The sequence below is a fragment of the Cetorhinus maximus genome, chromosome 18 (genome assembly GCF_964194155.1).
Source record: "Cetorhinus maximus chromosome 18, sCetMax3.hap1.1, whole genome shotgun sequence".
Classification (NCBI taxonomy): domain Eukaryota; kingdom Metazoa; phylum Chordata; class Chondrichthyes; order Lamniformes; family Cetorhinidae; genus Cetorhinus; species Cetorhinus maximus.
In genome coordinates this window covers 67,398,993-67,411,517 of record NC_135896.1, presented here as the reverse complement: position 1 = coordinate 67,411,517, position 12,525 = coordinate 67,398,993, and the positions used below count along the sequence as shown (strand labels likewise).

Here is a 12,525-nt window from a genome sequence, read left to right as displayed (position 1 = left end):
GGCATTGGTTAGGAACAGCTATCCTGGTGTTTGCATTATGGATTCCTGCTAAATATTCCAAAAGTGCTGAAGATGCTGGAAATCCAAAAGTGCTGTTCACTTCCCAGTAACAAATAACAAATCTCTTTGCCAATTTAGGTTATCATTTGAGAAACAGAAGTTATTTTTATTCTCAGTATACTCTCAGCTTGAGAATTTTGGCTGTGACATTAAGATCAGCTTTTTACATGACATCAAATGCATTGCTAATTAAGGTTTGCATGTTCATTAAAGCTTTGGCCAATGTTAATTACATATATTAATGGAATCTTGTGTAACACCTGCCTAAAGCGATGGCCTTTAATCTTCCAAATATCTCAATTGAAGCTGCTATTGTTACGAGCTTTCCATAATTTGAATTCAACATACAACCATATAGCTTTCAATCATCCTTTGCATATTTTTCCAATTCATATATTAAATGCAGGCCTGTAATTTTAAAATTCTGAAGAGTTTATCAATGCTTGCCACTGGAGGCACTGATTTTATTTTTATCTCTGTAAAATATGTTACGTTTACCATCTGTTTCTCATATAGTCCTTTCCTGTTTGCTTAATTCCCGTGGAGTGTTTTCAAATACTTCTCTGTTAGCTTTAAAGTATACTTTAAAACTTTCTATTCATCGCTTCTAACTGCATAAAGCAGAAAACATTAAAAATTTTATTACTGTTCTACTCAAAACACTTAAGCAGGAAATTCCTTTCACACGATGCCTGTTACACAGTACCCAGGAAAGGAGTTGCTGTTGTGCTTTCTAAACTACAGAAGGTTTTCTAAGCACGTGTATTCATCCATTGATTTGAAAGATTTCTGCTTATTCTCGAAAACTGTGGTTTCATATTTTGTCCTTGTGTTGATATTTACAAATCTGATACACTTCTTGTTAATTTCCATTATCTGTAAAGATGGAATTATTTAATATTAGGCAGTATATCTTAATTATTGACAGGTCTGGTAAGAGTATACTTAACTATACAATTGACATAACACTGTAATCTTCAATGCCATATGAATGACTGATGTTTACATATGCTATCATATGTACGTGTTAGGAGTACGTGTTAGAGCTTACAGCAATCAGAAAATTCATTGTAAGCATACAGAGCAGGGCATGAATAGTAAATGATAATGGTTCCTACTGGCATTGCTTTACATACCCTTTCTGATTGACAGAATATCCAACAGAGAATCCACAAGGGACTTCCAGTTCAGGAACTTTCTTACAGATAGTAAATTGGTGTTGGCATGCATACAAAATAAATGACATGATTCAGCAGATTTCAAATCCAAACCTAAAACTCTGGAGGCAAAAGTAAATATTCATCAAACAGTTGAACATCAGATTGATTTTATTTTGCATCGGCAGCACTATGTTAGTTTTAAGCCAACCTCGGGAATCAAATTTATACCTTGCACACAGGTTAGGATAAGTCAGGAGATCCAGTAGCTTGCATTTGGAATGGAAAAATCTGAAATATGGGGCATTAAAGGCATCATTCATCACTTATTTTGTTGGAGCTGTGGGGTGCAGATAGAGTACTATTTAGGAATAAATGCCACACATTTTGGTCTAAATTTTTGAGACTACAAATCAGTAATTACCTAACAGCAAACTTATAGCTCAATCTTCTCAGCTGCCCTGTTAGTAGATTGTCATACACATAGGCCGAAATCTTTTGTTCTGGAGTCTAACTTCAGTGGCAGGAGAGGAAATCGGAGTGATTTCCGCAGGGGGGGCAGGATGGCTGGCCGCATGTGATCTTACGCTGTTCAGCTCATTACCTATGCATCCGTCCAGAGCATGGCTAATCTTATGGCAGAGGCGGGCAGGAAGTTACTGTCGACCTTATAGGGTCGAAAGTCCAGGCACCATATTTAAAGGGCACCTGGACAGCCTGCAATATCCCTTCTACCTTTGCCTGGCCATTGCTCTACCCTTCCCCGCTAACCCTTCCTCCCTTCATTGATCATCCTCCATGCAACTTGCACCGCCACCACCTGGTCTCACGCATAGGCTGACATTTACAGGTGCTCCCCAAAGAGGACAAGGCAGCAGCAACTCACTGTTAATCATGGAAGAAGTCTACCTCGCCAGGTGCACGCCACTTTCAGCAGACCCACTGAATGTCTTAGAAAGCTGGTTTAATATTGCACTGGTCTATTACATGCTGTGAACCCGAGCAGTGCAAGTCTGCTTCCTCCAGGGGTCAGACTTTGTCCTTTTGTGGACTCTGGCCAGCACCCAAAGGCCAACTTATACAGCAACTTCAGCCTTGCTAACCTTTAGCAGAAACTGCTTTGTAGTATAAGTACAAAAACCCAAGTCACAGCACAGAGTGAAAGACAAATTTAACAGCATCCGCAGTATTTTGCTTTTGGTGAAATTTAAGACTCCTTTGTGAGGAATCGTGTTCTCTAATTCTCATGATTCTGTCGATTTTCACTACATATCAGAAGTCCTATATTAAAGAGTTTACCAAAACTGTTTTGTCTTTTCACTGAAAATACAACATACTGGATATGTTTTGAAACAGTTTGTATGTTTTGTAAGTAAAGTCTTTTTGATTTTTATGTAATTATCTTACTTGTAACTAATTCTATTCATGTTAGCCTGATCGTAATGTTCTAACAATGTGACATTTACCACCTTTTAGAGTAAACCAGAGAATGTGCTGAAACATTTAATGTGGTCTTTGGTGCATTATACCATAATTAAAGGATAATTGTGTGTCCCATGGTACACTATCCCATTCACTGGACAATATCAAACTCTCAATAAACATAATAATGCAGCTTGTGCCACTCCAGTGTGATCCCCCAAGGCAAAATGTTGTGCCAAAGCCTGGGCAGTAGCATTTGTGATTATTTTTATATAGACGTCTGTTTTAAGTGTGTAATTTCACAGGACATTTTCTTGGTAGTTTCACAGATCCGTGTCACCCAAACTCTCCTCCCCTAGTTCCTGGCATTACAAAAGCTAACCAGCTAATTGGCCAATTAAGTACTGGAACCTAGCCAATAAAGATACCAAACTCAAAAGCTCTTTAAACTTTTCTGCATGGATTATTATGGTAAATAACAGTCTTTTATACAAATATTAGTTTTGTGGTTGGTGTGAGGAATTATGAACTGGATGAATTTTCCTGAAATGATGAAAATAATTACCTTGTTTGAAGATTGGAATCCTAAATCAGCTGGCGCTTACATTAAGAGAGTGCATATGGGGAAATCACTCATATCTAACAGGAGTACCCTGATCAAATAATATCTTTATTAAGCGATTTGCAAATGCCCTATATTTTGCAATTTAGAACATTCAGCACCCTTCATGCCCTCAGAATGTCTCAAAATGCTCCTTCATTGCTTGTTTTGAAGTGTAGACAAGCACAACAACCAATATTTGCTTGGCAAAGTCCTTAACAGCGAATCAGATAATCTGTTTCATTTGATTATGTTGATTAGGGATTCCAGGATCTTCAACATTCTCCTGTTTAGGCAGATTGAGCCTTGGTTAGCATTTCAGCACCTCTGAAAATGCAGTAATCCCTCACTACTGCACTCAAGTGTCAACCCAGATTATGTGCAAATCCTGGGCTGGGCCTTGAACCCACAAAATTCTAACTCAGGAGGTGAGAGGGAAATCACTCAGCCATACAGCTATGTATTTGATTAAATGGCACTATTTACAACGTATTGCAAATTGAAATGCCAAATTGCAGTTCATCCCTGTGGTACCCCATACTTTGAAGCCTTACCTAGATCATTGAGGAAAGGTACTTCCTATGAAAATGGAGGGAGAGTTGAAGAGAGAACCCATCTATGACACTGTCTCAATGTTTCTATGGTATCTATGGAGGCTTGTTAGCTGAGGGAGGATTGAAGATAGGTTTGTCTGTCCACTGTTCTAGCTAGAGGAACAACATTCAGCATGGGGAGCAAATCAACAAAAAACACAACCACAGATTTGACGGAAGAAACTGAGGTTGACAGCATTGTCACAATGTAGATAGAATACAGCTGAGATTTTTTAAAAGGTTGCAACTTTGATTATTTTTACTATGATTTGTTTTGCATTCATGTTGAAAACCATTGCAGCAATATCTTAGGATGTAAGTACCCTGGGATATGGGTAAATTAATTGTGATTTGAACAGAGGCTATGGAACACAGTTTGCCCGAATTGGGAATGCTAATGAATGCTATTGGGGAAAGGTTTGTGGTCTAAAGCCAGGTTTTAAAAGTGCTGAATTGAATTGGAATGGAAAACATTGCAGGTAAAATATTAATAACTGTGGAAGTGCTGTAGGATTAACTGAAAAAATCTGTCATAGACTACAAGGTGATTGTTGTAAATTGCTTCTGCCTGTAATTTGCAACAATCGGCTATGCGAGAGAGCTGTACTGCTAGAATTAAGTGATCTAAGCCCTTGAAACTCTGGTGACATAAAGTTGAATGAATAGTATTGTAATACCATCCAAATGAACACAATTCTGACATTGTAAAATCACTCCCACACTTTGCCCTGACTTGCCTTGGAGACAAGAAATTGTAAGCAACCTTAATTGTTAACCCACTGAGTTTCATTTGGATCTTGCTAAATGTGAGCCTGCCTTCTGTAAAATTATACAGTTGAATAGCACACAAGGGAGTGAGAATACATTACTCATTTTGTGAAAAAATCTAAATATGCCATTTTATTGATGCAATGCCCACATGCTAACAGGATTCTCAAAGGATAGTATATGGAATCCCTGCATTGGAGATTAAGATTACAGGGAATGTCCTGAGCTGTTGATGAATGCTGAGCTATTTATGTTTATTGGTTACATGCACCTTTGTTTCTAGGGAGAAATACAGCTTATCAACTTAGAGACCAGGAGAGATGCTGTAGAACAGATGTCGCTGAAGCTTTATAGTGAGCAGTACACGAACAGCAACAATAGAAAACAAGAATTTGCTGCAATGTCAAAAGTTAATCGGGTAGATACTTACAGGTACGGAATTTATTGATATTAATATAATTAATTTTATTTAATAATCTATAATCACCTGAGTCAATTATTTCATGAACTACATCACATGACTGTAGTTAAGTACACATTAATATACAGCTATCTTTATGATTTAAATGTACTGTGTCATTCTGCAGTGAGCCCTTATCAGGCCTTACTTAATTTAGTAAGTTTACCCAAGATGTTAAAACAGATAAAGTTACAAACTTGAAGCTAGGTCTTAAGTATCATTTCATAGGCCCCCAAAACCTTTGAATATGTGTTGGTAGACACAGGAGTTTGCTGAGCTTAATATTACATTCTCAATTTCTTTACTCATTCTGTTTATATATTTTTAGCAAAATCATCTATAATTATACTGTGCTTAGGAACTCCAAAATCAATGCTGTTTAAACTGGCTTTGAACATTTGGATTTTCTCCATCTTGATGTCTTATACCTCAGAGTGTTTCAACAACAGGAGGGAGAATAACAAGTGGCCTGTATTGCTGAGAAAACATAATCATGTTTAGCCCAATCGCATTCCAGGTATTTCCAAGGGACCTGCCTTATATGTTGAATATAGCTCCATTACTGAATGGAATAAAAACACATAAAACCTGTATCCAATGTCACATAATCTGTGCACCCACATGGGAAAGAATTGCTCTGGTCTCTACACATTGCATCATCATCAGTGCGTTCAAAAAGAACATAATTATGATTACACTACACATACCAACTGGAGCAACTCTGTTCCTTCTTTCCCATATGTTTATATTTTGGTATAGATTATTAGATTTATTTTAAGAAGAGATTATATAGGGCTCAGAATTCCAGTACTTTGAGCAACAAAAGTGGTGTAAGAGAAAGAAAGATTTGCATTTATATAGTGCCTTTCATAATTTCAGGATGTCACACAGTGCCTTACAGTCAATTAATGATTATTGTAGTCACTATCATAATGGAGGAAATGCAAAAGCAAACTTTGTGCACACCAAGTTCCCACAAACAGCAATATGGTCATGACCAGAAAATCTGCTTCAGTAAAGTTGATTGAAAGATAAATATTGGTCAGTACAACACTGCTGCTCATCTTCAATTAGTGTTGTGAGGTGTTTTATGTCCACCCAAAAGCCAAATAAAAGCTTAGTTTAACATCTTATCTCAGTGCTCTGCTGGAGCATCAACTTAACTCAAGTTTATGGAGTGAGTTTTAAACACACAACCCTCTGACTCAGAGGCTAGAGAGCTACCACTGTGCCACAGGTGACACTCTGAAGATGTATAGGTTTGATGTCCAAAATCTGGCTGTCCAAAAACCAGACATTTTTGATATTCAATTTAATCCTTCGATTTCATAAATACTGAGGCCAGAATTTTCCGGCCTCATTGGCGTCGGGTGTCATGGCAGGCGGGGGACAATATGGCGAGAAGGCCAAAAATCTAAAATTAGTTTCATGCCATCGTGAAACCAGTTTGTGATCATCCACTCCACCTGTTAGTGGCAGGCCGCGTTTCCCACCACCGCACATCGGGAAATTAATTTCAATACTTTGACATTTCATTATAAGCCCTGCTCACCAGAATTATCCCCCCATGTCAAATTTACTACCCACGTCGGCGTGACTTTAAAAGGCGCGCACATGGTGACCTGAACTTCGAAGGGAACTCGGAGGTGAGTGCACACAACCTTGCGTAGCGTTTGCAAGCATCACCTGTAAGACATCAAGGAAGAGATGCCGCACATTCGCAGGGGGCACAGGCAAGTCAAAGGCTGGCTTTCAGTGTGGTGCCAGGGTAAGGGCTCCAGTGTGGGTCAGGCTGGGGATGCGAGAGTGTTGGGGGCTTGGGGAAGCCAGGCAGTACAGACTGAAGGAAGTACTTGGGTTGGGGGAGGTGAAATGAGGGAAGCAGCCACGCACATGGACAAGCTTGTCAAAAGTGAGCGTTCTTCCGCAACTGAGACCGTTCAGCAGCAGCTTCATTGACATGCTTAGAGCTGGGCCTCTGAAGCTTTACTGCCCCTTCAAGCAATGCAAAAGCATGAAAGTGCCACAAAATACTCCAAAACTTTTTACCCCTCAGGCACAGACTGCAAATTAATGTGCGTTTTAGGGGTCAGCGGAGCAATTGGCCGACTGGGCAAGTTGTAGAATCCCCTTGCGAAAGGCGGTCATGGCACAGTCACTGGTGGAGGTGCTCAAAGCCTCTTGCAATGACTTTATTAAGGCTTGGACCAATATCTATTATGTTCAAGCTAACAGTGCAGCCTTGCAGTGCATGTTAGGAGAATGCCTGTGCCTGAGCTGAGAGCACAGCACGCAGTTCGGTGAGCGAACCTGCCGCCAATCAGTCAAGTGGTGTGGGGCAGAGGTTGTTGGGCTTTCGGACAGCCAATGAGCGCACTACATACTGGCCGTGCAAGGCCAGCACTCTCCTGCAAGTGTGAAGAGGCTTTCAGACCTAACCAAGAGAGGTTCTTGGGCCACCTATGCTAACCCACGTGTCTCTCTCTTTGATCCTACAGGAGGAGAGCATTAGGATCTTGGAGCCCGGTGATTTAGCAGTATGCCTTATGGCTTACAGGAAGCAGAGAAGAAGAAGAGGAGGAGAGCAGCAGAGGCACCTGGCTCAACAAAGGGAGGAGAACCTCCCTCAAGATGAAGGGGCAGCAGGGCCTGCTACGCACACAGCCGAAGATCCACAGCGGGCCGTCACTCGTAGGTGCCTCACTAGAACCAGGGTCTATAAATGGTGCTTGTCATTCCTGCAGTTAACCAAGAACCATTATTGCCAAAGACTGTGCATATCTAGGAAACTGATTGTGCACATATGCTATCTGCTGCAGGGTTTGGTGCAAAAGCGACATGGAGGGCAGCCACTGTCAGTGGCCATGAAAGAGACCGCGGTGCTCGATATTTACGTCAGTGGCTCCTTCCAAGGCTCCACAGGTGATCTGTGCAGGATCTCACAAGTGTATCCGGGAGGTCACAGACCGCCATCTTCGCAAAGCACAGAACTTTGTGCATTTCCTCCGGGATCAGGAAAGCCAGGAAGCAAGAGCACTGGGATTTGCGCACATCTCAGGTTTTTCACAGGTGCAGGGTGACATCAACTGTACTCACATGGTGCTTGGATCTCCATAGCAACCAGCAGCCAACTACGTCAACTGCAAGGGCTTCCACTCACTGAATGCTCAAGTGGTGTGCGACCACCACAAATGCATCCTGCAGATCTGCATATGATTCCCAAGGACCGTCCACAACTCCTACATCCTTAACAGGTCTCAGATCCCTGACATCTTCCAGGGTCCAAAGAGGCTGCAGTGTTGACTCCTCGGGACAAGGACAAGGGCTACCCGCAGAGGACATGGTTGATGGCACCTGTGTAGTGGCCTCAGACTGCAGCAGAGCTAGGGTATAACGGGACTCATTCCACGACCCGGACTTTGGTGGAGCAAGTGAAAGGCATTTTGAAAATGAGGTTCCGGTGGCTCGACTGGTCTGGTGGAGCACTGCAATCCGTCCCCAGAGGGTGTTGCACATCATTGTCGCTTGCTGCACGCCCCACAACCTGGTGCTGCAAAGGGGGGAGGACCTGGCTGAGGGTGAGATGGAAGAGCTGCACGTCTTCTCCAATGAGGACGTCAAAGGGAATGATGAGGATGAGGTCCTTGAAGGCAAGGATACAGGCGATGAGGCCTGCTAGGCCTGAGGCCTATTGAGGCCTGAAGAATTGGAGGAGAGAGAGAGGAGGTGCTACAGGACAGGGAGGCCAGGACCTTTCCTTAAATAACACCTGAGGTGGGTGTCTGGACATTTGTTTGGTGGGGACACAAGACAAACTTGTGCTTTGCTTGGGGGAGGAAAGAAGACATTTGCAGAGGCGTGGGGAGAAGGGGTGTGTGTGTTTGTTTAAGATCTTGCTGGAACCCCACTCCCAACCCATCCCGTCACTTTGTCAGTGTATAAACCCAGGTGCTGCCTGGTGAAGATGGACCATGCCGATTTCTTTGTGCCAGGCAGTGCGAGCTGCCTGATGAAGACATCGTCCTCACCCTACAGGAAGACCAGGGAAGCCCCCACCCCCCCACTCCACTCCACTGAGTGACACCCACCCTGCACCCTTTACCCTTTCCCCACTGTGTCTCCCATTCCTTTTCTCCCTCTCCCTCCTCTCCTCCTTGTTATTGCCCTTGACCCTGGGGATGGGATTGAGGTGGAGACGGAGCAACCTGGCAGCTCCGAACCAGCCCCCATACTCAATATGGGGGAGGGGTTGGAAGCTGGAGGTGACGCTCTGGAGGAGGATGGGGTTTTGGTGGTGAGTACCGGGGACGACTTAGAGTCATTGTCGGGTGAGGTGGTGGATCTCCTGGTTCCCCCCACCGATTCTCCCCTTACCCCTTTATGGAAGCTCCAGGATTTTTTAGCGAGTAATCGCGGTCACCAAGAAAGGGGAAGGAGGCATTCTTTTCCTCTTGTGTTCTGGTCCACCCGCGAGGCCCTCAAGGTGCCTGGGCTGGACCAGAACACTAAGTGGAGGGTCCATATGTTTCTCGCTGGGCTCCTGAAGGAGAGGAAAGATTAAAATAGTCCTCTCCTTCTTACACTAGGCATGGTGATGGTAACACATACTTCTGACAATGAAAACTTCCAGAGCCTCAACATCAACGGCAGCAGGGACGCACAGCGCAGTTTCCAGAACTTCTCGGTCCTTCCTGCAGGAAACCCAAACCATTCCGGGAGACAAAGCTACGTGGCTCCTGGAGTGGCCGGGGGGGGTCTACATGAGTCACCTAGCCTCCAATTCTGGTGGGGCGGCTATCTTGTTGGCCCCACATTTTCAGCCAGAGATTTTGGAGTTCAAGGAGCCATTGCCACACCTTACCGTGCGCTTAGTGGGTGCGGCACTTCACTTAGTGAACGTATACACTCCCCTGGGCACGCAGCAGCAAGCGAGCTTCTTTGATGAAGTGTCCAATCATCTTGGCTCCATCAATACAGGCGATGCATCATCCTCAGGGGGGGATTTCAACTGTACCCTCAAGGCCAAGGACCGTCTCAGCCCAGCACCGCAAGCTAGATGTGAGTAAGTTGCGGGACCTGGTCGGGTCCTTCGACTTGGTGGACGTCTGGCGACATCTCCATCCTGACTCCAATGTTTTCACTTTCGTGTCACCTGGAGTCGGAGCGTCCAGACTCGACCGCCTTTACGTTTCGAGGGTGTACGTGTCCTGTGCTCCGTTGGCTTCTGTGCAGCAGGTGCCGTGCACAGACGACCAACTGGTGTGGGTGGAACTCGTTCCATTCTGCGCTGGGACGGGGTCCGTGTACTGGCACTTTAACAACCTGCTGCTGGAGGACGAGCAGTTCCTGGACTCGGTCCATTGTTTCTGGGCCGGCTGGAGAAGGAAGCGGGGAGGCTTCCCCTCCTTGAGGCTATGGTGGAACGTGGGCAAGGCTCATGTCCGCATCTTCTGTCAGGAGTATGTGAGGGGGTCGACGAAGAGGTGGAAATCCAGGGTCGAGGAGTTGGAGAAGGTGGTGCTCGAACTGGAGGCACGTCTCCGTCAGCCCGACGCGGACCTGACCCTGCGGCTGGTGTACAAAGAGAAGAAGGACGTGCTGCAGGACTTAAGGACCTGGACCGCGGCTCCCCCTTCCTCTACTCACTGGAAAAAAGGTATGGGGTATGTCAGCAGCTCCTTACACTGCTGGCCAACAATGGATCCCTTGCCTCAGATCCGGAAGGTATTAGGGCCATTGCCAAATCCTACTACACTGCCCTCTTCTCTCCGGATCCATCCAGCGAGGATGCTTGCAGAGTTTTGTGGGAGGACCTGCCGCAGGTCGGCCCGGAGGGCATCGGAAAACTTGACTCCCCTATAAGTCTGGGGGAGTTGACTGGTGCCCTCAACAGCCTCTCCAGGGGCAAATCCCTGGGCTGGATGGGATGATCGTGGAGTTCTTCAGGACGTTCTGGGATGTCCTGGGGAACAACTACATGGGTGTCCTGGGGGACAGTATCGCTACCAGGGAAATGCCCCCCTTGTGGCGCAGGGCGGTCATTGCCTAAGAAGGGGGATCTCTGCCAACTTAAGAACTGGTGCCTGGCCTCCCTCCTCAGCACAGGTTACAAGATCTTTGCCAGGGGAATGTCTTCTCGCCTTGGCACCGTGCTGGACCACATGATCCACCCTGATCAGCCCTGCAAGATCCCAGGCCATACCATCTTTGATAACATCCATCTGGTCCGGGGCATTATCTACTTTTCCCCGAGGACTGGTCTGTCGAGCGCCTTCCTGTCTCTTGACCAGGAGAAGGCGTTCAATAGGGTGGATCACAAATATTTATTCAGGACTCTGTGCGCATTCAGGTTCGGGACACATTTCATCGCCCGGATCTGACTTCTGTACGCTGCCACAGAGTGCCTAGTTAAGTTTAACGGGTCCCTGACGGTGCCCCTTCGCTTTGGGAGATGTGTGTGTCAGGGCTGCCCCCTATCTGGCCAATTGTATTCTATCTGCATGGAACCTTTCCTGTGCCTATTGCGGAGGAGGTTGTCGGGGTTGGTTCTGTGCGGGCTGGGCATCAGCTTACGCCAGTGATGTGCTCCTCATGTTCACCGACCTGGCTGACCTGTGCAGGATCCGCAAGTGCCAGGAGGTCTACTCTGCCATGTCCTCTGCCAGGGGCAACTGGGACAAGTGTTCTGGGCTCCTGGTCGGTTAGTGGCAGATGGATCCCCTACCCAAGGAGCTCAGGCCTTTCACCTGGATCAGGACCAGCTTCCTCTACCTGGGGGTCCACCTCTGCCCTGGTGAACTGACAGAAGTTGGAGACCAAAGTCACCACTCGCCTGCGGCGCTGGACAGGACTGCTCTGAGTGCTGTCTTACCGGGGTCGAGTTCTGATCATGAACCAGCTGATTGCCACCATGTTGTGGTACCGACTGGTCACTTTGACCCCTCCCCCGGACTTTGTGACAAAAGTCCAGCGAATGCTTGTCGACTTCTGGGACATAAGGCTACACTGGGTCGCTGCTGAGGTTCTGATTCTACTGCTTGTGGAGGGCGGTCACGCGCTGATGTGCCTACGCACTCAAATCCTGACTTTCCACCTTCAGGCCCTGCAGCAATACCTTTACATCGAGCCCCCTCCGAGATGCTGTGCCCTGGCGACGTATTTCTTCCACCAGGTGCACGGCCTGAATTATGACGTGTAGCTCCAGTTTATAGACCTGAGGAGACATGGTCATTTCGCGACGCAGCTCTCCGCCGTCAGGAGTAGCGGCTATCGTCAGAGAGCCACTGCTCAGGAATCTTCCCCTCCGTCCTTTTCAGTGGCTGGCAGAGAGGAGGGCTGTGGCTGCCGGGGTGACCAGGATTGGGGACATGCTGGGTGGCGGAGCAGTGGGCTGGATGCTATCACAGGAGTTGGCGCGTTGTGCATCGGTGGACATTCGGCTCGCGGCCAATGCCATTCAAGACC

At 45.9% G+C, this 12,525-nt stretch overlaps 1 protein-coding gene across 5 annotated transcripts in view; it reads left to right on the top strand.

Annotated features, from left to right (window-relative positions):
* akap6 (A kinase (PRKA) anchor protein 6) overlaps positions 1-12,525 on the top strand; it is a 467,239-nt gene that overhangs the window by 291,673 nt on the left and 163,041 nt on the right. For all 5 annotated transcript variants that reach the window (XM_078562838.1, XM_078562835.1, XM_078562834.1 and 2 more), the window contains exon 7: positions 4,885-5,033. In XM_078562838.1, coding sequence (XP_078418964.1) covers positions 4,885-5,033 — 149 coding nt within the window. The remainder of the gene's footprint in view (positions 1-4,884; positions 5,034-12,525) is intronic.